This window comes from Hylobates moloch, unplaced genomic scaffold (assembly GCF_009828535.3).
Source record: "Hylobates moloch isolate HMO894 unplaced genomic scaffold, HMol_V3 SCAFFOLD_12, whole genome shotgun sequence".
NCBI classification, from domain to species: domain Eukaryota; kingdom Metazoa; phylum Chordata; class Mammalia; order Primates; family Hylobatidae; genus Hylobates; species Hylobates moloch.
In genome coordinates this window covers 68929236-68954454 of record NW_026652287.1, presented here as the reverse complement: position 1 = coordinate 68954454, position 25219 = coordinate 68929236, and the positions used below count along the sequence as shown (strand labels likewise).

The 25219-nt window shown below is 42.0% G+C and overlaps 1 protein-coding gene across 2 annotated transcripts in view; it reads left to right on the top strand.

Moving 5' to 3' along the window:
- CPM (carboxypeptidase M) overlaps nt 1–25219 on the top strand; it is a 78375-nt gene that overhangs the window by 20208 nt on the left and 32948 nt on the right. The window contains exon 3 of one of the 2 annotated variants that reach the window (XM_032170704.2): nt 25087–25184. The exons of the other annotated variant lie outside the window; for it this stretch is intronic. Coding sequence (XP_032026595.1) covers nt 25087–25184 — 98 coding nt within the window. The remainder of the gene's footprint in view (nt 1–25086; nt 25185–25219) is intronic. 2 annotated transcript variants of the gene reach the window in all.

The following is a 25219-nucleotide window of genomic DNA, read 5'->3' as shown; positions in this document are numbered from 1 at the left end:
GAAAAACAAGGTATTTTTTTTTCAACTTCTAAATTTGCTTGGGAAATTCCTCCGTGTCTTTTACAGGTTTAAAAATCATATTTAACGATAATGTAGTTATCTTAGGAAAAAGACCAACCCGTTTTTATCAGTATCATTGGGCCATCACAGATGAGCGCTTTCTATCTTATGGAATCATTTGCACAAAGTATATATGAGGATATACAGCATTGTATTTGCAGCATTTCTTATAATAGTAAAAAAATGAAATGATAGAGTCATCTAGTTAGTGCCACTGAGTTGTACACTTAGAATGGTTAAATAACAAATTTTGTTATATGTGTTTTGCCATATTTTAAAAAAATAGTTTAAGAAACTAGTGACTTGTATACTTAAACTGAGTGGATTGTATAGTATGCAAGTAATGTCTCAATAAAGATATTTTTTAAAACCCATACATTCTTCCATAGAGAATTGGTCAGATTATGCCAAACCCAGTCAAAGGAGTATTTTACAACCTTTATTAAAGAATTAGGTAGATTTGTATGTTTTGACATGGGAAGATGTCCAGAATATTTTGTGAAGTAAAAAACAGTTGATGTGCATTTCTATATGCTGTATGCACACGTCCACAGTTTTGTCTTATGAGTAACACTCTTGTAAATGTCATTATGCAACTTGGCTTTTTCACTTACGTGTGTTAGAGGTTAGTACATATAGAGATACCTCATTTTTTTAACTGTTTCAAACTATTCTGTGGTATAATTTTATCTTAGTTTATTTAGTCATTTGCATATTGATGAGTCTTTAGGTCATTTATAACTTTTAGATATTTCGAAGAATGCTGCAATAGATACCGTTAAACAAGCACATTAGCTCCATAATTTCCCAAGGTAGGCACTGCTAAATCAAAAAGTACATGCATTTTTTTCCCCAAGTTTCTTTCTTTCATTCATGATGCTCTTCTTCCTCCTCTTCTTCCTCTTCTTCTTCTTCTTCTTCATTATTATTATTATTATACTTTAAGTTCTGGGTTACATGTGTAGAACGGGCAGGTTTGTTACATAGGTATACATGTGCCATGGTGGTTTGCTACACCCATCAACCCGTCACCTACATTAGGTATTTCTCCTAATGTTATCCCTCCTGTAGCCCTCCCACCCCCCGACAGGCCCCATTGTGTGATGTTTCCCTCCCTGTGTCCATGTGTTCTCATTGTTCAACTCCTACTTATGAGTGAGAACATGCAGTGTTTGGTTTTCTGATCTTCTGATAGTTTGCTGAGAATGATGGTTTCCAGCTTCATCCATGTCCCTGCAAAGGACATGAACTCATCCTTTTTTATGTCTGAATAGTATTCCATGGTGTATATGTGCCACATTTTCTTAATCCAGTCTATCATTGATGGACATTTGGGTTGGTTCCAAGTCTTTGCTATTGTGAATAGTGCTGCAATAAACATATGTGTGCATAAAAAGTACATGCATTTTTGTGCTTGATGGATACTGACAGATTACCCTACAAGAGGATGTATTATTTACACTCCCAGCCCCACATGAGTATGTGTATTTCCCCACATCCTAACCAACACTAATTTTTTTCCATTCTAATGGGTGAAAAAAAATCTCCATTTTAAGTTGCATTTTCACTGAGCATGGTGGTACACACCTACAGTTCCAGCGACTTAGGAGGTCAAGATGGGAGGATTGTTTGAGGCCAGGTCTGGGAGTTCAAGACTAGCCTGGGCAACATAGCAAGACCCCATCTCTACCGAAAATTTTTTAAAAACTAGCCAGGCATGATGGTGCATTCCTGTCATTCCAGCTACCCAGGACACCGAGGCTGGATGATTGCTTGAACCCAGGGCCATGGTCCCACCACTGTACTCTAGCCTGGGTGACAGAGTGAGAACCTATCTCTAATTAATAATTAGTAGCATTTACATGATTGAAAATCAGAATGAACATGTTTTCACATTAATTCATCATTAGATAAACATTGAGGTACTGCCCCAGATGAACAAACACAAACCCCTGCCCCTGTGGAACTTCTGTTCAACTCTATTGGTCATTTCTATTTCCTCATGCCATTTGCCTGTTTTTCTATTTATTCATGCTTTGTTATGTGTGTGGCAAATATTTTCACCTCTTCTGTGGCTTGTCTTTTAAGCTCCATTTTCAGTATCTTTGGCCTTACAGAAGTTTTTAATTTTTATGAGGTCATATTCGTCAGTCCTTTTCTTTATGCTTTTATGTTCCATGCCTCACTTAAAAAGGCCCTCTTTCCCCCAAGGTCGTAAATATATTCTATACCGTTTTCAATATTTTTATGGTTTTAGTTTTTACATTTAGCACCTAACTCCATCTGGAATCTATTTTGGGGAATAGAGTGGTATGTAGATAGATTTCATGTCTGACAGTATATATTTTTGAGCGCTCAAATTTTTAAAAAGTATATATGACTTTGGTAAGCAGAAAGAGCCATGAGGAGTTTGAAGAGACACTCAGAAAGTGAATGTCTATTCTGGATGGGTCCAAGAGTTTGCAATTTTAGCAGATACCTCCAGAGAAAAGAGAAAGTGATGAGAAAAAAAAAAAAAAAAGCTGTGTTCTGTGGAGTGGATTCAGGTCATAATGACTGTAGGTAGAGACACAGCAGAAAGAGTAGCCCCGGGCTGGCCTTGTATCCTGGTACCTACAGCACCTTAGGAAATACATAAAATACATGAAATGTCACAGCTTTGCAAGAACTAGAAGACAAGCCGGAATGAATCAGAGAAGGGATTCTTCAGTGTTTCTACTTGTAGTAGAATTTTTAATCCCCCATCTGGTACAAAAATGAGTTTGAGATAATAGCCCATTTAAAAATAACCCAGGCTGGGCCGGGCACGGTGGCTCACGCTTGTAATCCCAGCACTTTGGGAGGCCGAGGCGGGCGGATCACGAGGTCAGGAGATCGAGACCGTGGTGAAACCCCGTCTCTACTAAAAATACAAAAAATTAGCCGGGCGTGGTGGCGGGCGCCTGTAGTCCCAGCTACTCGGAGAGGCTGAGGCAGGAGAATGGCGTGAACCCGGGAGGCGGAGCTTGCAGTGAGCCGAGATTGCGCCACTGCACTCCAGCCTGGGTGACAGAGCGAGACTCCGTCTCAAAAAAAAAAAAATAATAATAACCCAGGCTGGTGCAGTGGCTTACTCCTGTATTCCCAGTACTTTGAGAGGCCAAGGCAGGCGAATCACCTGTCAGGAGTTGATGACCAGCCTGGCCAACATGGTGAAACCTCGTCTCTACTGAAAATACAGAAATTAGTCCGGCGTAGTGGCAGGAGCCTGTAATCCCAGCTACTTGGGAAGCTGAAGCAGGAGAATCACTTATATCCGGGAGGCGGAGGTTGCAGTGAGCCCAGATGGTGCCACTGCACTCCAGCTTGGGCAACAGAGTGAGACTCCATCTCAAAAATAAATAAATAAATAAATAACCTCCCAGCCCTGGATTAATGATGTATTTTCATTCTGGCTAGCAAAGGTTAGCAAAAGTGGATGACTGTGTGTAGGCATGTTAATTAACACTTTTTAGATTCTGGAAAGAGAATGTTGTGTGGCAGAAATATGGCTACAAATGTACGAGCCTTCTGTAGATGATTCTTTAAAGGCAGGTGGAGTGGGAGCCGCTGGGCTAACCTACCCCAAATCACTGCACTACTTTTCTTCCCTTGGCATTAAAACCATATGACCCCTTAGTGTCTGTGCTGCACTCATGAGTTCAGAAGTTCCAGTGCATCTATCAAACACATACGTTTGTTTACTATGCATGTTGTTCTAAGTGGTCCTTCACTGCTTGTGACAACCCTATGAGGTACTATTATAAGCCTCCTTTTACACATGAGGAAACTGAGGCTCCAGAGAGTTAAATAAGTTGCCCATAGTCCCACAAGCACTGGCAGCATTGGGATTTGGACTCAAGTTGTCTAGCTTGAATCACCCTAATAATGTTCGCAGAATCACCCTAATAATGTTGCCTCCAAATTGGTTATTTCAGCAACTGCAGTGTTCAGGAAAGAATTACACTCTGAGGAGCCTTCATGAGGCAAGGTTGAAAAACCTATGTCAGGAAAAGATACGACACCTCACTGGTTATCAGACCATGCTAGAAGGAGCCTCTTTAAAGTCGAACAACAGAGCCACTGCTCTGGTGCAAGCAGCACACTCACCCAGCCCTCTGACCTGAGTCACAGTGTGAGCTCTATAGTTCCTGGCAAACGTTAGCCATGGAGTCAAAAATGGAGAAGGGTGCCTTCAGGTATAAGATGTGGTGTGTTCATGCAGGGATTAGGTCTGTTTAGGCTTAATTCTGGAAGGCAGTGTTCTTAATTTGGTTCACATTCCCTGACGGAATACTATGCAGTCCTGAGAATGAATGATTTACATTTATACAACAGTATGCATGGATCCACCATGGGGGGCAGTGCCTGGAAATAGGCACAAGGGTGCTTCGAGGCTGCTGTCTACACAAGTGTGTGTTTAGTTTATGAAAATCCACAGTGCCGCCTGTAATCCCAGCACTTTGGGAGGCTGAGGCGGGCAGATCATTTGAAGTCAGGAGTTCAAGACCAGCTTGGTGAAACCCCGTCTCTACTAAAAATACAAAACAATTAGCCAGGTGTGATGGCAGATACCTGTAATCCCAGCTACTCGGGAGGCTGAGGCTTGAGAATCACTTGAACCCAGGAGGCAGAGGCTACAGTGAACCAAGATCATGCCACTGCACTCCAGCCTGGGTGACAGAGTGAGACTTCATCTCAAAAAAAAAAAAAAAAAAAAAATCCACAGTGAGCTCTTCAGCATATAGCTTTCTCTGCATATTGTATTCCATGTATTCATCGTACTGGATTCAATGTACAGTATTCTATGTATATTGTTATTTCACTAAAGAGTTTTTTCTTAATGGCATGAATTAGAGTCAGCTGAGGTATTTGTGAAAAATGCAGACTCCTGAACTCACGCCTCAAGATTCCCATTCTGGATGGGGCTCAGGAGTTTGCAGTTTTTTACAAATACCTCAGGTAATTCTGCTGCAGGTCATCTGAAGATATACCTGTAAGAACATAGCAAAGCTGCAGACCTGGTCTGCTGTTGATGTGCTTAATACTGGGCATCAATAGGACTCTATAAGTAGAGCAAAAGAATGACTTGAGAATGACCAGGCTCACACATTGGGTTGGTAGGAAAACAGCCTGGTGCACTGCAAGGGTAACACCATCTTGAAGCGAAACCACCACGATGACCGATGCTTGAGTCCTGCATGCCAAGGTGTTCCTGCAGCAAGGCCAAGAAACAATGCCTGTAGCACAGATAACCCCTCATAAACATGCTTATCTGACTTCCCCAGTGGTCACCAGTGTTCCCCAGGGGGATCTGAGACGTGACCAGCTGTCTTTACTCTAAACACTTGCCATATAAAGGATCATTTCTGGTGAGTGGACACAGGGACTCACTTTCTGGAGCAGCCCAAGACATCACTTCTATTTGTAAGTCCCTATTAAATGTTTTTTTCTGAAGAACTGGATTTATCAGCCTCTTTCTTAAGCCTCTTAGTTCCCTCTGCCTTTGTGGGTAGGTTTGTGTAGACCTACTCACCAAGAAACAAGGCTATATCTCACATGTATCCACGATTTTCTTTAATGCACAAAAATGTAAAAACACTATATAAAATACCTACAACAAGATTTCTGTTGGCCAGGTACAGTGGCTCATGCTTGGAATCCTAGCATTTTGGGAGGGTGAGGTGAGTGAATCACTTGAGCCCAGGAGTTCAAGACCAGCCTGGGCAACATAGCGAGACCCTGTCTTTACAAAACGCACAAAAATTAGCTGGGTATGGTGGTGTGTGCCTGTAGTCCCAGCTACTCAGGGGGCTGATGTGGGAGGATTCTTTGAGCCCAGGAGGTGGAGGCAGTGGTGAGCTGAGATCACACCACTGCACTGTAGTATGGGTGACAGAGTGAGACTCTGTTTAAAAAAAAAGAGAGAGAGAGAGAGAGAAAAAAGATTTCTCTGAATCCTTCTCATGCATATCGTGAGAGATGTTTTAAAATGTTTCTGTATTTTGGCCGGGTGTGGTAGTTCACGCCTGTAATCCCAGCACTTTGGGAGGCTGAGGCGGGTGGATCACCTGAGGTCAGGAGTTCGAGAACAGCCTGGCCAACATGGTGAAACCCCCATCTCTACTAAAAATACAAAAATTAGCCAGGCGTGGTGGTGTGTGCCTATAATTCTAGCTACTCAGAAGACTGAGGCAGGAGAATAGCATGAACCCAGGAGGCAGAGGTTGCAGTGAGCCAAGATCACACCATTGCACTCCAGCGTGAGCGACAAGAATGAAACTCCATCCCCCCAGAAAAAACCACTTTTCTGTATTTTAATGCACAGCTTAAAAATGCCAGGCCTGGCTCTATTCTACTTAGGTTTATGTTCATTAGACAGGAGTCATTCACGTATGACTGAATCACTATGAGCATCCTCCCCTCTCTCTTCTTCCCCTTCCACCCACATGCCAGGCTGTGGTTCAGACTGCCTTCTGCTTTCTCACTGGGTCTCTGTTGTGTGATCTTGTGCCCACCTCTCTGTGTGTTAAATGGAGAGAGTGGCTTGAACAGTACCCTTATGGCTGGTCTTCAAGAGCTCATCTAATTCTGAATGGTGGTTGGGGCATGTCTGAAGATATTAGCAATTCTGTTGCTCAGCATTGCTTATGTATTGAGCAATGTGAAAACCTTGGCCAATCTTGTTGCCATCTTCCCCTAAGAATCTGCCTCATCCTGAAGCCCAACCATTTGACTCTGTGGTAAAATTAAGTAACTTGAGTAAGGTCCGTGTCTACCAATTTCTTAATCTCAATCAATTGAGGTAAATAGATGCACATTGTCAGAAAGGACAAAGCTGGCCACCATGTACTGCAAATGATGGGCACAGAGTTGTGATTGTCTCAGCAGACTTGAGATGAGCTAAGGATACATCAATCCATTATGAGATGGTATCTGTTATAGTCAAGAGTGTCTCTGGAATGGCTTCTTATAATTGTTTGGACTTTCTACCAAGGTTTCTGTGTCACAGCCTATGGAAAAGTAGATTCCTTTCAAGAGACCTGACTTGCCAAGCATGGTGGTTCACACCTGTAATCCCAGTGCTTTGAGGGGCCAAGGCGGTGGGATCACTTGAAACCAGGAGTTTAGGACCAGCCTGGGCAACAAAGTGAGACCCTGTCTCTACAAAACATTAGCCAGGTATAGTGGCGCATGCCTGTGGCCCCAGCTACATGGGAGGGCAAGGCGGGAGGATCACCTGAGTCCAGGGGTTCCAGGCTGCAGTGAGCCATGTTCACACCACTGCATTCCAGCCTGGGCAACAGAGCAAGACCCAGTCAAAAGAAAGAAAGAATGAGAGAAAGGGAGGGAGGGAAGGACAAAGGGACGGAGAGATGGATGGAGGGAAGGAGAGACAGAGGGTGGGAGGCCTGGCTTGTATATTTATGTGCATGAAATCAGTTCTAGGCCTCTGAATATGGCACCTGGCCCACTCTTTCTTGAGAATAGTTTGCCAGTGAGCAATGTGCCTCATGTCCTTTGTGAAACTGGCAGAGCATAAATTATTAATTTAAAATATACAAACTAAGATCAAGATAAGATGTGCTTTAATGAATGGGTAAACTCAAATGGCTTATTAACAGCTTCATTTCCTCATGCTGCTTCTGAAATGGGCATTTCTCAACTTACATCATAAGGTAGGGGCTGATCTGAGATGCAAGTTAATTATACAATATGAGAGGGCATTATTGACTGAGACTTCAGTAGTTCCAAAGGGGGAAAAAAAGAGAAAGATGGCTTTATTAAAGCTACTGTCTTCAGCTCAGGAAAAAAAAGATGTGATCAGCCAACTGCAAATGCACAGCTTGAGAAATTTAGCAACTCCCAAAATAGGTTCAAGTTTCTTTGTGAGCATGTAGGCCTACTTGCAGGTAACATTGACTTTGTTAACAACGTTTGTTAACAATAACATTGTAGGCAGTTAATGTCTCAAAGCTCTTATAGACACAAAAGAAAATAAACTTACAACTTCCAGAAAGCATCTTCTCATCGATGAGTCTAAATAATGCTCATCTACTGGAGAAGCAACTTGTTAATTGTGACTTTTTGTCACTTTTGTAGGGTGGGGAGAGGGACATGGGAGATGAAGCTCTTACTTTATTTTGGGAGTGAGATGTCTCAAGTTCTTTATTCTAAAAAAGGTAAACATCAATTGCCTCTTAGGTAGTAATAGAAGAAGGTCTGTTTTACTTTGGAGAAACATTAACTTTAGAGTAAAACAAACAAAAACACAGTTCAAAGCCCAGGCTGTCTGAGCCCATCTCGTCATTTGTAAAATGAGGATAATAATACCTGCCTAACTTATCTCATGGTGTTTCTGTTGAGGATTAAATGATAAAGCACTTTGGAAATTATGTAAAATATCAGTATTTTAAGCAGGTATGATTTCCTGAAATCTTTGAGTTTTTCCTCTGATTCCGTGATTATGACATCACTTAAATATGCCACCCCTCTGCTATCCTAATACCCCAAATCTCAGTGAAACACTGGAAAAGTCCAAAACCAATAGAGATTTCTAAAGCAGATCCCCTTATTATGCCCCTCAATTAGTGATCATTGTTAATGGGTCTGCTGAGAGCATCATTGCCAAGTGCTTTGATAAGCTAAAGAAATCTGTTGATAATTTCTTGAGGCATGGTATTTCAGTGTGTGGAATACTTGGGTACTAGTTCTTGGGAGTTTTTTAAAGTAAAATATTTATATTTGTATTGACTTTGCAACAGCAGGTACAGCAAATTTCACATGGTACCTTGCTACAGAAATTAATTAGTACCCACTCATGGTTTAAATTATATAGAATGATAGTATGCTCATATTCTTCTTGGCTATCTTAAAAATGAATAGAAACAAAAAGGTAAACAAATCTCATATTTACCTCTCCTTGGAAAGAGGTTGACTGATTGTCGTGTAGCTTCTCATTTATCAAGTATGTGTTATGATTTTGTTAAAGGATAAATTGAAAGGATTCTTAAAGCAACAAAGGTTTGGTCCTGCATTGATGCATATTAAGTAAAGTAGAGCTCCTCAGTTGGCATTCCCAGGCTGGGTGACACACAGGTGCCTCTTTCTGATACTCTCCTTCCCAGCCCTTGTGCCGTCCCCTCCCCTCTCCCCTTCCCTCTCCTCTTTCCCCTTCTTCTCCTGTAATACTTCTGCTACTTGCTCTGTTCTACCCAGAGACCGAAGGGGAGTGGTGATCTAACTGAGACTGAGTAAGTCCGAACATTTATATTCCTTCCTCTTCACTCCATCCAAAGTCCAATCCTGAGGAAGACATGGAGGTTATGATTAAACTTGCCCAACACCCAAACTTTACTGACTGCTTATTCTTATGTTAATCACTTGGCCTTTGCTAGATTAATGACTGAGTGACCAGAAGTCTCAATGATCCCATAAATTGTATGATTTTAAACTATTTTTATAACTTTTGCTAGTTGTAATAAAAATTTTCAAATGATTTTTTTTCCAAATAGAGAGGTTTAATAAAGCTAATGTGCTTGAACAGGTTTTGGAGAGTTTACATACTAATTTCTTAACCCCTTTCTAATATGGTTAGTATAGCTCTGTGTTTTCATCAGAGAGAAGCAGCCTGTGAATTCCTCACCTTGGGGCTTCCATTCTCCCTCCAGGTGGCTTCACCTTTCAGGTGAACAACCTGACCTCTCTGGCTCCTAAATCCGACCCTTACAAGCCGCGGGAGCCAGTGCATGGGGGCATAGTTTCTTACCTTTACCTTTTTCAAACCTTTCCCTCATCACCAGCTTTTTTTTAAGATTTTATTTTCTTAGAGCAGTTTTAGAGCAAATTTGCTGTACCTAATGTGGCAAAGTCAATACAAATATAAATATTCACTTAAAACCCAAGAACCAATACCCAAAAGCAAAATTATCTAAAGCAAAATTGAGAGGAAGGTACAGAGATTTCCCACATACTCCTTGTCCCTATCCCCACACGTGCATAGCCTCTCCCATGATCAATATCCCCCACCAGAGTGGTACATTTGTTACAACTAATAAACCTCACTGAAGTAGGGGTTTGGACAAATGTATAATGACATGTATCTACCATTGTAGTATCATATAGAGGAGTTTCACTGCCCTAAATACCCTATGTGCCATCTTTTCATCCCTCCCTCCTCAATAGCCTTTGGCAACCACCGATCTTTTTATTGTCTCCATAATTTCGCCTGTTCCAAAATGTCACGTGCTTGGACTCATATAGTATAGCCTTTTCAGATTGGCTTCTTTCACTTAGTAATATGCATTTAAGTTTCCTCCATGTATCTTCATGGCTTGATAGATCATTTCTTTTCAACACTGACTCATATTCCATTGTCCGAGTGTACCACAGTTTATTTATCCCCTCACCTACTGAAGGACCTCTTGATTCCTTTCAAGTTTTGGCAATGATAAATAAAAATGTAAATAGCTCTATAGTTTTTATATGGACATAAGTTTTCAGTTTATTTTGTTAAATAACAAGGAGCTTGTTTGCTGGATCATATGGTAAGAGTAGGTTTACTTTGTAAGACACTTGCAAACTGCTTTCCAAATTGGCCATTTTGCATTCCCACCAGCAGTGAATGAGAGTTCCTGTTGCTCCACATCCTTGCCAGTATTTGGTGTTGTCAGTGTTCTGAATTTTTGCCATTCTAATAGGAATGCATTGATATCTCATTGTTGTTTTAATTTGCCTTTCCCTGATGACATATGATGTGACATATGATGACATCTTTTCATATGCTTATTTGCCCTCTGTTTATCTTCTTTGGTGAAATGCCTGCTGTTTCCATCTTTTGTCCATTTTTTAATTGGGTTGTTTATTTTCTTATTGTTGGGTTTTCAGAGTTTTTCTGTATTTTGGATAACTCTTTCATCAGACATGTCTTTTGCAAACATTTTCTCCAAGTCTGTGGCTTACCTTTTCATTCTCTTGATCCCTCCAGCTTTTTATTTAGAAAATTTTCAGTCCTATAGAAAAAAATACAAAAATAGTAAAATAAGCAGTCACACATTTTTCATATACATCCACCAGTTGTTAATATTTTGCCACATTTGCTTTATCTCTCTCATGAGCTCCATCTGTTGATTTTACTGAACCATTAGAAGTGATACATGGCATGTCACATCATCCCAAAAAACACCAATATGCGTCTCCTAAGCATGACTTCTTCCTGCTTGATCATGACACATCATTATTAAACTAAAAATAATAATAACTCAGTAATATCCAACAACATGCTGCATTTTTAAAGTTCTCCAGTAGTTCCCAGAATCAAATCAAGCAAGGCTCACCCATCGTCTACAGTCTCACAATCTAGGACAGTTCCCCTGCCTTTTTTTGGCATTGACCGATTCATTTGAACCAATTTTATGTCATTGGTTGATTCCTAATGAACCATTTCCTTGTCTACAAGCTCTTGGCTTGCCCTCTTACAGTGATGAGTTGGAGTCTCTCCATGACAGCACCAGACTGGAAATTCTTATCATGCTTTCCAGTCTCATTAACATTGAGATAGTCAAAACCTACGCGATGTCCTCAATAATTTTGGGAACAGGCCATGTAAGAAAATGTTGTGAAAGATGTGTTTATGGTTAATGATTCAACACAGTTAACAGAGGTGACTTGGCTTTCTGCCCTGCCCTCATGGCAACATGCGGCTTCCCAGTTCAGCACTGTTCTCTGCTGTTAGGGCCTGGGAATTCTGAATGAGATTCAGTCCTTGGAGTTGAAAAGGTAATTTGCCTGATGCTTGGTGGTGTGAATGTTTGTGACAGTTTTTGTGCTAATACGTTTTGAAGGACATGTTCTCTCAAAATAGCCCCTTCCACTTTCTGAATCCACACTCCAGTTTTCTTGTTAACTTCAATGAGTGTTGGTCTATTTGACCTGATGTGCAGATCTTCTGGCACATACATTTCTGCTGTCTCTTGGCATAACAAGTTGGCAGTCTATCCCTGTGTTATGTACACTGTTTATATTGAAAATTTCTCTTTAATTGGTCTGATGCTACATCATCTGCTAGGGCCAGTAGTTTGTCATCAGCCAATTTGTACACCTGAGGCCTCAAACAAACACGTGCTTACAATGTTTCTGGCACTATTTTTAAAGCATGTAAGAATTAAATGAGATAGCACAACAACCCCATGAGGGTAAGTACCGTTAATCCCATAATATGGATGAGGAAACTGATTCATTTAGAGGGATTAAGCAATTTGCCCAATACCACATGGCTAGTAAGTGACAGAGCTGGGTTTTAGCCCTGACACTTTGATTCTGGAACCTGCACATTTCATCGTTATGTCAGATGCCCTGAAGAGGATACTGTATATCATCTCATCTCACATGCTGTGTTCAGGCAGACGATGTGCTGCTCAAATGCTGGTTTTGATGTCTTTACTAAACTACTGATCTATTTTTGAGATTTAAATCTCAAAACAGTGATACTAGTGAGAAGTAGTCCACCTTTGTTAATCCACCAAATGTCCCGGTTAGGGAACCTAATTTTGGTAACTTCAAGGCCTCTCCTGCTATTGGGAGCTGAGCATCCTTCACTCTGGACTCTCACTTGCTTCACTTTAGAATGAGAGCTTTTTAGGGTAAAACTGAGGAAGTAGGATGACTGAAAGAAAAGCCTTTCTTCTCCACAGTAGCTTATGGGGAAACTAGTAAATTAATTGCCATTATTCCTTGCCACTAAAGGATGAGTTCTTATGGTAGCAATAAATAGACAATAGGGCTGTGCAGACCTCCAACAAACTGCCTTTTCTGGGGTCAAAAGGGATCTGAATTAACCTCTTCTTAAATTACAGCTCTGTGACACCTGCAGGCACTCATAACAAATAAAAACACCAGGCCAGGCACAGTGGCTCATGCCCATAATCCTAACATATTGGGAGGCTGAGGTGGGTGGATTGCTTGAGCTCAGGATTTCAACACCAGCCTAGACAGCATGACAAAACCCCATCTCTACAAAAAAAATATACAAATTAGCCAGGCGTAGTGGTCCATGCTTGTAGTCCCAGCTACTCAGGAGGCTAAGGTGGCTGACTTGATCCCTGGGAGGTCAAGGCTATAGTGAGCCATGATTTCACCACTGCATTCCTGCCTGGCTGACAGAGTGAGACCAGTAGGGCAGGAAGAAACCAAACCTCAACGCTGAACCAGAATGTCCATGACATACTGTAAAAAGAGAAACCTCAAATGGACAATAACTGTATAGTGCTAGTTGTAATGATTGTGCCTTTTTTTTTGTTTTTTTTTTGAAACGGAGTCTCGCCCTGTCGCCCAGGCTGGAGTGCAATGGCACAATCTCCACTCACTGCAACCTCTGCCTCGGGGTTCAAGCGATTCTCCTGCCCCAGCCTCCTGAGTAGCTGGGATTACAGGCACACACCACCATGCCCAGCTAATTTTTTGTATCTTTAGTAGAGACGAGGTTTCACCATATTGGCCAGGCTGCTCTCGAACTCCTGACCTCGTGATCTGCCCACCTTAGCCAAGAAATCTCTTTAAGTATTCATTTGTACTTTAAGATAATGCTCGATCTCACTCTTATTACAGCTGAATTGCCCTTCAAAAAGATGATCTGATTATGTTTGACCTCTTCCCCAAGGGACCAAAAAGGGAAGTTCTCAGCTTTTTATAGTATGAGGTCCCTAGAGGTTTTCACTTTGGGGATTTAAAAACAAGTTCCCTGTAGCTATATGAAGGAGAAAAAAAAAAAAACCCTAGAGGGGAACATGGAAGAATTATAATGATTGAGGCATGATAATTATGTCCAGTTTTTAAACTCCATTCTTAAAAATGTCTTATAATTTATAGGTTAAAAATTTTAATGTTTAGAGGAAGCAGGACAGGTTTATGAGCCTCTGACCTGGGAATGGAGTGGGAGGAATAGAGAAGGTGGGGTTGCAAGAGGAGAAAGGCAGAGGAATTTCCTACCGTCTTCCTGTTTTTTGTTGATGGTTAGTGATTAATGAGACAAGCTGTTCTGTTTCTCTGGGAGTCTTGACTGTCTTGAAGAAAAAAAAAGAATTTATTGCAACCCAATGCAGCTTCAGATTTTTCCTCTGTTTTTTGTTTTTTTTTTTCAATTAAAAAAGTAACTGTCCCTAATTTAGGAACTGAAATTCCCCAACCTTCCCATTCACCTATTCAGGAAGAAATGAAATGGAACCTAACATCTACATTTCTTGGGTATAATATCAAAACTTTAATACTATGGGGATGAATGTGTAAGCAAATGCAACTCTATCTCCCCATAATGTTGGAAGAATCTAACTTGAAACCAGACATATGGTTTGGATCTTGGCACTTTCTGGCATGGAAATATTCCAAGAAGGTCCATTGACTCTTGATTTGATCTAGAAAATTGGGTTCTTTCCAGAGCCCACCCAAGATGGCACCTCATAGACTAGCCACGGACTTTTCCATCAATACGGGAAAACAGTTTCATCTAAACCCTGGACCAGAGGTGACTCGGATTCCAAGTAAACTTCCTCAGGTTTGTTTGTTAATTTATCCAATCATCCATTCACTCAGCAAACATTTATCAATCATTTGCTGTGTATATGCCAGATACTACACTAGATTTTGCAAGCACAGAGATACAAAATCCCTTGCTCGCAGGGAAACCTTTGGTTTCAATAAATGATACAAGAGGGGTTGCAGGGGTACTATCTATGAAAGTTCAAAGGAAGCATCTAACTTCGGGTGGTAGGGGATGGAGCTGAGCAGAAGGATCAGGAAGGTGTTGGATGGCAGGAGACTTTTAGCTGAGCCTTGAAAAGGCAAGGGGAGGTTGGCCGCTTTGATGGGGTGGGCTAAGGACTATCCGTGCAGAAGAAAGAGCAGGTATTAAAGGTGTCAAGGCAGGGAGTTACCTCCTTTGGGAACTACACATAATGAAGAATGGCTAGGGCCTGGTGTATGGGATTGGGGTGGGAAACTCAAGGCAGGAAGAAGACAGATCCCAAGAGGTCTGGTGTGCATGCTGAGGGGATCAGGTGCCGTCTCAGTGCCATGGGGAGTCATTGAAGGAAAAGCAGTTAGAGCCATGGGATCCAGTTCACATTTGATCAATCACCCAAACAAAGGAAAGTTTACTCAACAGCGTGTTTTCATTTGGACTTCATTTTGTCAAAGCATGAAAGTGATGTCAGAAATAGAGATGAGTGTCTTCATGGCACACCGCCACACCCAGCCAATTTTTGTAGTTTTTGCAGAGAACTCCTGACCTCAAATGGTCCACCTGCCTCGGCCTCCCAAAGTGCTGGGATTACTGGCATGAGCCACTGTGTCTGGCCTAAAACACATTTTCTAAGCTTTCTTTACTTCTGGGCCACCTCCACAAAATTTTATGGTTCTGGGAACCCCTATCTGAAAAAGCACAGGTATCAGCAGTAAGTATAATGAACATTCACTAGAGGGAAAGTCATTTTGGTTTGGGTTGGTTATGGAAGCAGTGTCATATGAAAAGGACTGGACTGTACTGCATAAATAGAAGACCCACAAATTGCTATGGCTTATAACAGAAAAATAAAGATTTAGATGTCACTTATATGTCCATTATTGAACAGTTGTGACTCTGCTCCCTGTCACCTTCCCTCTAGGACCGAAGCTGACAGAGCACCCTCTATCCAATCATTGCCTGTCTTATGTCAGAGGGAAAGGAGATGGCAAATCATGCATTGGCCCTTAAAGCTCTGCCCAGAAGTGGTATATATCATTTCTGCCCACATTTCACTGGCCAGAGCAGGTCACATGATATGCCTGAGTTCATCAGGGCACCAGATGTTGGGCAACCAATAATACAACCCACCACTGAGGTCTTTACTAAGAAGATGACCTGGGCCTTGGGGAATGGCCATGATTTACCTGGTAGACACAGCAGGGGAGCAAAAGGAAAATATGACAATATTTTTATGAAATCAAGACTTGGCCACATGAAACTTTTTTTTTTTTTTTGAGACTGAGTCTTGCTCTGTCACCCAGGCTGGAGTGCAACGGCGCGATCTCGGCTCACTGCAACCTCCTGACCACAAGTGATCTGCCCTCCTCAGCCTTCCAAAGTGCTGGGATTACAGGCATGAGCCACCGCACCTGGCCGCGACACCCTTAGAAAACTAACTTCAAGGCAGAATGCTTCACAGTGACAAATCTTAGGATGCTACTTTATAGAAATATTCTGAAGAGAGAAAAACCCAGGTGAGTCAGAGCAGCCTGGGGAAACTTCTTAGAACCAGGATTCTGTGGAACTCAGAGGATTTTAAAAGGCAGAAAATCCAATGAAGCCATTTTAAGCTAAAACAACAAAAATAAGGTGGGGCTGTGCCCAGGGCACTAGAGTGCAGAAAGGAACCCGCCTCCTGTGGGCGCATTTGTGTTAGCAGGTAGTGGGAAATTCGGGTGGAGGGCAGGTGATGGAGGGCCCTGAATGCCCAGGGGAAGAATCTGGATGTTATGTGCCAATATTTATCACGAAAAAGCAGTCCTGGAGATACACCAATAATTTTTGAAATGTTACAGTAGATACTAATTGAAACCTACTGTGTGCCAGGCACTGTTAGGTTAGCAGTGAACAAAACCAGCAACCTAAACAAAATGGCGAACACACCAGGCAGTGCCCTTGTGGGTTACATTTTGGTGAGACAGACAGTATATAGATAAACAAATATACAATCTCAAAGAGTGAAAAAGTTGTGAAGAAAGATGACGCAGGATTAGAGAGTGACGAGGGTGTATATGGTGGCAGTGGTGGTGGTGGTGCAGCCAAGGGGTGGGGTGGAGGACAAGACAGCTGTGAAGACTGCTGAGCATGAGGTAGTCCCTGGTAACAACCAGCACTCCACACCCTACCCTCAGAGTGCCATCGCAGGGTTAGCATACTCCACTGAGTAAAGCTTCCTTGTCCAGGCGATCAGTTAGAAGAGCCAGGAATGCTGGGCCCAAAGAGGTGGGCCAGAGAGAAAAGTGCAGGGGACATGGTTCCCAGATCCACGCAGAACCCCTGGGGACCACTGAGTCCCACAACCTCAACAAGGCCCAGGGTTATACTCACACAGCAGGTGGCCTCATTTTAGACCCCACATCAGAATCTGTGCAACGGGAAATTCCAGTGCAGCAGAAGTTGGAGTCAAATGCCTGCCTATTTCTTGTTCCATTTTGGGATGCCTGAACAGGGAAGCCTCCTGTGTTCCTCGCACTCCCATATTAAACTGAATTGCAAAACTCATGGCTCTAAGTAGATTTTAGAATTGACCTAGGCAGAAGAAATAGCCCAGCCCCTCCATTACTTCAGAGCAGAATAGAGCACTTACTCTTATCACAGCAGCGTAAGACCCCTGGGAAACCTGACTCCCTGAGACCCTTCCTTGACAGGTTCCCGTGTCCATAAACAAAGTCAGGAATTCCCAGCCCACTACACAGAATATGACAGTTAAGCTTCATTGGGATCCTGTGGCTGACCTGGGGCAGGCTAGAGGGCGTCACATCTGTACAGGCTCTCAGCTTTGCAAGTTCAGAAACAGACTGGGTGTTCATGTGGACTGGCCCAAACCTGAAACTACAGAAACCGTAGTGCATGCCAGGTGGTTTGCCATGAAAAAAGGTGCTGTCCCAGAGACAGGGTGTGTATGGTGCAAATGGATTTTGTCCATGTCTTTCCTTCCCTTGCCACTCTAGCCACTCTACTTTCTTTTTTTTTTGGTCAGTTTTTTTTTTTTTTTTAATTTTACTTTAAGTTCTGGGATACATGTGCAGAACATGCAGGTTTCTTACGTAGGTATACATGTGCCATGGTGGTTTGCTACACTTTATCAACCTGTCATCTAGGTGTTAAGCCCCGCATGCATTAGGTATTTGTCCTAATGCTCTCCCTCCCCTTGCCCCCAACCCTCCAACAGGCCCTGGTGTGTGATGTTCCCCTCTCTGTGTCCATGTGTTCTCATTGTTGAACTCCCACTTATGAGTGAGAACATGCCTACCCTACTTTGTTTTCGGTTTGTTTTTTTGTTTGTTTGTTTTGAGACAGAGTTTTGCTCTTGTTGCCCAGGCTGAAGTGCAATGGTGCAACCTCCGCCTCCTGGGTTCAAGGGATTCTCCAGCCTCAGCCTCCTGAGTAGCTGGGATTATAAGCATGTACCACCACGCCTAGCTAATTTTGTATTTTTAATAGAGTCACGGTTTCGCCATGTTAGTCAGGCTGGTCTCAAACTCCCAACCTCAGGTGATCCGCCCGCTTCGGCCTCCCAAAGTGCTAGGATTACAGGTGTGAGCCACCATGCCCGGCCTACCTACCCTACTTTCTTAGCCTATTTGCTGACTAGCATTGAAACTGAGTGCAGGGAGAACACCTAGCAGCCTCATCCCAGAAGTGCAGCTACTCCACATTCCACAGCTCTGGGGCAAAGTGACGAAGGCTCACCTATAGTCCTTAAATGGAGAGCAATTTGGGATGTACCAGCTAATCAAACAAAACCAAGGCAGCAAACAATAGCCATCACTTCATCCTCATTGTGCCCCTCGACTCCCTCCTTCCATTTCCAGTTCTCCCCAGAGGGGAGACAGACAATAACCTCAACAACGGAAGCCAGTACACAGCAAGCTTGCTTTACATGCTCACATTTCTTTTGTTTTTCTTTGATTTTTTTCTTTGATGTTTTCCATTTTCCATCTCTGAGGTGATTAGCAGTGCAGCATAGTGCTTAAGAACAGAGCAGGAACTCCACAGATAGACTACCCAGTCTTGTCCTTTGTTACAGTGGTTCTTAAGCTTTCAGGTGACTGGGAATCACCTGGAGAGCTTATTAAAACATAGACTTCCAGCCGCGTGAAGTGGCTCACGCCTGTAATCCCAGCACTTTGGGAGGCCAAGGTGGGCAGATCACTTGAGGTCAGGAGTTCGAGACCAGCCTGGCCGACATGGCGAAACCCCAGCTCTACTAAAAATACAAAAATTAGTTGGCCATGGAGGTGCACATCTGTAGTCCCAGCTACTCTGGAGACTGAGGCATGAGAGTCGTTTGAATCCAGGAAGTGGAGGCTGCAGTGAGCCGCGATTGCTCTACTGCACTCCAGCCTGGGGACAAAGCAACGAAGCAAGACTCCGCCTCAAAAAAAAAAAAAAAACAAACAAACACAGATTACTGTTCCCCAACCCCAGAGTTTCTCATTCAGCACATCCAGGGTGGAACGCAAGGATGTGCAGTTCTAACAGTTTCCAGGTGATACTCATACACTTGGTCCCGTGACCACACTTTGAGAACCTCTGCCTTATGAAGTTCCCAAAGACTGTTGACTTGTGTGTGAAAGGATAACCCTATATCTACCACTTGTGGCTATTAGGGTTAAATGAGTGAATATACGTAAAATGCTTTGAGCCGTGAATAATAAAATGGAAGCATAGCTACTCTGGAAACTTCGCCCATGCCTTTTGTCTCTGTTTTGTTTATTAACCTCCATTTGTTTTGTTTGTAATAAACCACTTAGCCAGGTACCTCTTCCTCTCCTTCAAGTACAGAGGACGTGTGAACTTTGGAGACTGAGTGTTTAAACTGACCTAAATAATATGTGATTTTCAACTCTTCTGTGGATTCACTCATTATTTAATGTGGGCTTTGCGTGCTGCGTGTGATAAACTTCTTGTGTGTGGGGTATAGTGGGAATGTGCATACGTGAAATTGATGTCAGATCTTTGGATCATTGTTAGGGAAGATAAAAGGAACTCACACTACAGTGCAGCCTTACAGCAGCCTTGCCAATAAGGCTGTTTTTCCCACTTACGTGGAAGAAACTGAAACTCAGTTCACTGAGGAAACTCTCTCAAGCTTGGACTTAGGTCAAAGGTGACTTGTAAGGATACACAGAGAAACATGCAAGCCTGGGAAACCAGCTGATCTATTACTCTGTGTACCAGAACTTTATGTATCAGACCAAACACACAAGCCTCACGAAAAACTGGAATGTGCTTCACATCACTGCAGCTTTGTCCCAGTGACTGGGCCACCCAAGGTCTCTGCTTCTCCCTAGGCATGTCCCATTGAGACTCTCCACATAGAGATAGTCTGATGGAGTTGTGACATTAACACCCAATGTGGAATGTCCCAGTAGGATAGCCTCGGATTCAGTTGTCTTGTTCTGTAATCAGTCACAGCCAGGAAGAAAGCCCAGTCTTGCTCCAGGAGCAAACCATAGCAACATGATGCTAAAAAAACTGCCTGGGGACTTTTTCCCCAGAGTGGGGTTGGCTTTGGCCTGTCTAGTACTTTCAGGGACGTTGAGGCAGCCTTAGATCCTCAGAATTGTACAGATTTTGGAATCAGACAGACTTGGATTTGAACCCTGTTTCTGCCACTTAAATTTCCTCAACTATACATTGTGGCTATCATACACCTCACAGATGTTGTGAAGATCAGATAACATTAAGTGCTTAGGTGAGTGCCTGGCACATAATATCTGCACTTAATGAATGATAGGGTTTGGTATTTTTTTTTTTTTTAATTTAAAAAACTGGAAAGATGGAAAGGTGAAAATAATTACCCGGCTTTATCATCCTATCATTTAGCCTCTTATCCCTGACAGTGTGACATTTTCAATCCTGTAGGGATGCATTCATTATTATTAATTTTTTAAGAGACAGGTCTTGCTGTGTCCCAGGCTGGAGTGCAGTGGCACAATCATAATTCACTGTAACCTCCAACTCCTGGGATCAAGGGATCCTTGCACCTCAGCCTCCTGAACATAAGGTTCTTGTATTGGTTGGAACCCTGAGAGTGTGCCAACAGACAACACAAGGCGGTGTGGAGCAACATGCTGTTTTAATGAGCACCTGGGTACAGGCGGGGTGAGGCCTAAAATGGCATCAGCCCCAAGTGAGGACAGGGCAGAGGTTTTATAGTCTCCTGTAAACAGGAAGTGTCCTAATCTGACGTAACTGCTATGTTGTACCCGGATGGCCTGTTTCTCAATCTTCAGGGGTACATGGCTTCGTCCAGGGTAGGTGTCTTCCTGCCGGCTCTCTTCCTGCTTCTGCTATCTTGCTGACACATGCTGCTGTCGCAAGTGGCCTTGAGCCTTGGGACTGGGCCTGAGAAGGGAGGAGTTATTCATCTCCTTAAGCTTTCAGGCCCCGGGGAGAATCTTACACTGCGTAGCTAGGATTACAGACACATGCCACCACACCCAGCTAATTTTTAAAGCTTTTATAGAGATGGCAGCATACTATGTTGCCCAGGCTAGTCTTAAACTCCTGGCCTCAAGTGATCCTCCCACCTCAGCCTCCCAAAGCGCTGGGGTTACAGGCATAAGCCACCACACCTGGCCTCATCCATTACTTAATTTAAGGCTTTATATGCTACGAAGCTATAGGTTTTTAAAAGAAAGTCTGTTTTACATGGTTGTAATTATATAATTTTGCATTGTTTTTCTACATTATATTTTAATGTTATAAATTCTGTACATAATTTAGTGAACATGCTATAATTTACATAAAATTACTTATCATTGGACACCTAACAATAGAAAATTGATTGAATAAATGGTAGTGCATTCATATAATAAAATATTAATCAGCCATTTAAAAAGGTGGATTAGAAGTATATTTCTTAACATATAAACATGTTCACGATTATATGTAAAATGAAATGAGTGTACCTAAATATCAACTACCTCTCAAGTCTGTCTGAACATTTTCCTACCTCAGTCTCAGCAACTTTCAAACTTTAATGAGCCTCCCAGTCACCAAAGGAACTTGTTAAATGCCAGTTTCACGCTTTACCCCAAGAGTTTCATTGAGACTGGGGCTCAGGAATTGGCACTTTTACAAGGATCCCAGGTGCCTCTGATGTGGGAAAGACACCTCACCTATTTCTGCCTGTTGAAGCTATACTTAATTTTCCAAGCTTCTCCTTCTACTTTCTCAAGAACTCCTGTAGTATTTTGTAGCACTTGTCTGCTTTCTTGTCGTAGAGATCTTAGCGAACGCTTCTAAATTGTAAAACTTTTCCTGATCCTCCAAGCAAACCTAGTTGTGCACCCATGTCACAGCCCCAGAATTTGTGTTAAACCCTGCATGACTTGCTGAATATAGATACTGAAATATCTGGAATCCAAACTTCATTTACTTTATGGTGGAGAGAGAGAGGCTGAGTACTTCAGAACTCTTTAGAATACCTGTTATAGCAGGAACTTTTGGGAATAAAGGTGGTCTTTCTAACTTTGATTTAAAACAAAAACAAAAACAAAACCTTGTTTAGATTACTTACCCTGACAGTCAGGTTGTAAAAAGTAAATAGTTTGTCCTTTGTGCATTTGCTCTGGTCTAGGCCAGAGATAGCCAGTAAGTTGGAGAGGGCAGTTAAAACCCTTCAAGAGGCCTGTCATTCCAAAGAATAGTTTTCTTCAAGTCTGTTGGTTGGTTTTCATTCTCAGACTATGTCACTGAGGTTGTTCAAGGTAAGATTCTTATCTTGCAGTTCACTTAGGGGCCACTTGTGCTAAAATTGAGATTGAGTTACTCATCAAAGTACTTCTTCACTTAGATTTTTATCAGTGTGATTTCCCTCCTTCTTTAAATAATATTGGATATCCATATCAAGTCAGGTTTATGTCATATTATTTTTTATGTAATAGGCCAGCTTGCAGATGCATAGTTATAAATAACTATTGATAAATATTATATTGAGATGATATTGAATTTTTTCCTTGCTTGTAAGAGAACTAGATCATATTCTGTATAATTAATTAACTAACACAAAAGAATTCCTCAGAAACAAACTTTAAAAGCCAGGTACAACAGCTCGCTCGTGAAAAGTTCCTTGTTTCATATGAAAATGGTAACTTTGTAGAAGTAAAGCTCCAGACAACAAAGAATTGACAGCGTTGGGGAATGGAAGGTTAATGAAATTAGTTAATCAAATGCTTCTGATGGGGAATCACCAGATGTAGTGTACTTGTCCACATGGCAAACTCGGAATCACTCTTCAGAACCTTGTGTAGAGGCATCATCTGTAAAACCCTACATCTGTAAGGCTTTTCATCGGCCCCCTCCTTGGAAAAAAATTTCTTTTTTTATTCTATGCCCACAACAGTAAACTACACACACATCTATGATATGTCACACTCTAGTATATGCTTGTGTGTTGCTATTCTCCGATAGATCAGAAATTCATTGGGCATAGAGCATGTGGCTTATTTGTGCAATCTGACCCACGTTCAGTGCCTGGATATAGTAGTATTCATTAAATAGATGTATGAATAAGAATTCTGCACTGAACAGGGGACATAAATCATATAAACTGCATTCTGTGGGTGTTTTCTGAGAATTCCTGCAGTTAAATTTGAAGCATCACCTTATGACAAATTTCCATAAAATATTGTTATAATAAATTATGAATAAATGTTGAAAATAACAAGCCCAGTATCTGCTGTTCCCTGAGTCCCTGATGGCAATCGCATGCTCCCCAGTCTGTGGCACTCCTGATTTAAAGAGCTAGATCTGAAATTCTGCAGAAACCTGCTCAACATTTGCCCGTTGGTTGCTGTGAAATTCCTCTCCTGGGCTCTTAAATTCCACAGAGGCTTAATTATTACAGATATTTAAACTTTGTACACACATGACGGATATCAAACATACCCACATCTCTAAGGTAAACTGTATTAAAAGTGCCAGACAGTTTTAAAATTGAAAGGGACTTCGTCATTTTTACCGGTTAGGACCTCTTAAAAGACAAGCAGTTTTTGTTAGTGGGAGGAGCACTAGAATTGAAGTCAAATAGACCAGAGTTCAGTTCTTAGCTCAGGGGCTCAAATCACAGCCTCTGATTGGCTTAAGCCCTTTACTTAATATTTTTGAAGATCAGTTTTTTCATTTGTAAAGTTTGGTTAAATATCCGTCTCAGTGGGTCATGACAAAGGATTACTTGAGATTACCTGAGCCAGAGCAGCACACATCATATCTGCACAAAGCAAATCCTCAGTGAGCTTTCATCTCTGCCCTTTCTTGTCCAAATCACACACAGCTAAGACTTAGATGCTTTCTTTGGGTTGTGGTTCCTAGTTCAACTGACAGGACTCACACATATCAAGGACTCCCAAGGGGCTGTGTCACATCAGCATTTAAATACAGAATTCAGGATCTCCTACTTTAAAAACAATCTCCCGAGTTACTTTTTTTTTAATTTTATTTATTTATTTATTTATTTTTTATTTATTTATTTTTTTTTTGAGATAGAGTCTCGCCCTGTCGCCCAGGTTGGAGTGTAGTGGCGCAATCTCGGCTCACTGCAAGCTCCGCCTTCCAGGTTCATGCCATTCTCCTGCCTCAGCCTCCCGAGTAGCTGGGACTACAGGCACCCGCCACTATGCCCGGCTAATTTTTTGTATATTTAGTAGAGACGGGGTTTCACTGTGTTAGCCAGGATGGTCTCGATCTCCTGACCTCATGATCCTCCCACCTTGGCCTCCCAAAGTGCTGGGATTACAGGCGTGAGCCACCGCTCCTGGCCCTGAGTTACTTTTATTGCTGTTGCTTTTTCTCTTTCCTTGTACTGCGAGTTATGACACCCTCCCAGTCAACCATCAACTATAATTTAACTTTATATAATTGTGTGAATTAACAAGATCCTAGGAGGCTCCAGGATCTCAAAGACTCCAGGATCTCGGGGTAAAGTATATACACATTTTAGAAGAGTAAGATCTACATCGCCTAATAAGTCTTCAGCTTTTAAAAATCACATTCTAAAATAATAAGTGGAATATTTGTGCTGAATTGAAAGGGTTTCCATAAATTCTGGCAGTAAACGATGAGTGTTTTAAGCACAGAGATGTTAGTCATACAAACTTAAGTCACCGTGAAACAGGCGATCAGGTGGGGGAAGCAGCATCCTGTTTCCTAGTCTCACCAGAGTTCATTTGTCATTTTAAGAGACAACTTACTTTTCCATCTTTTCTTCTTTTCCTGTAAAGGTAGAAACCTGTGGGTTCTTGTTGTGGGGCGGTTTCCAAAGGAACACAGAATTGGGATTCCAGAGTTCAAATACGTGGCAAATATGCATGGAGATGAGGTACGTATGTGGCTTGAATTTCTGAAATGTCACCA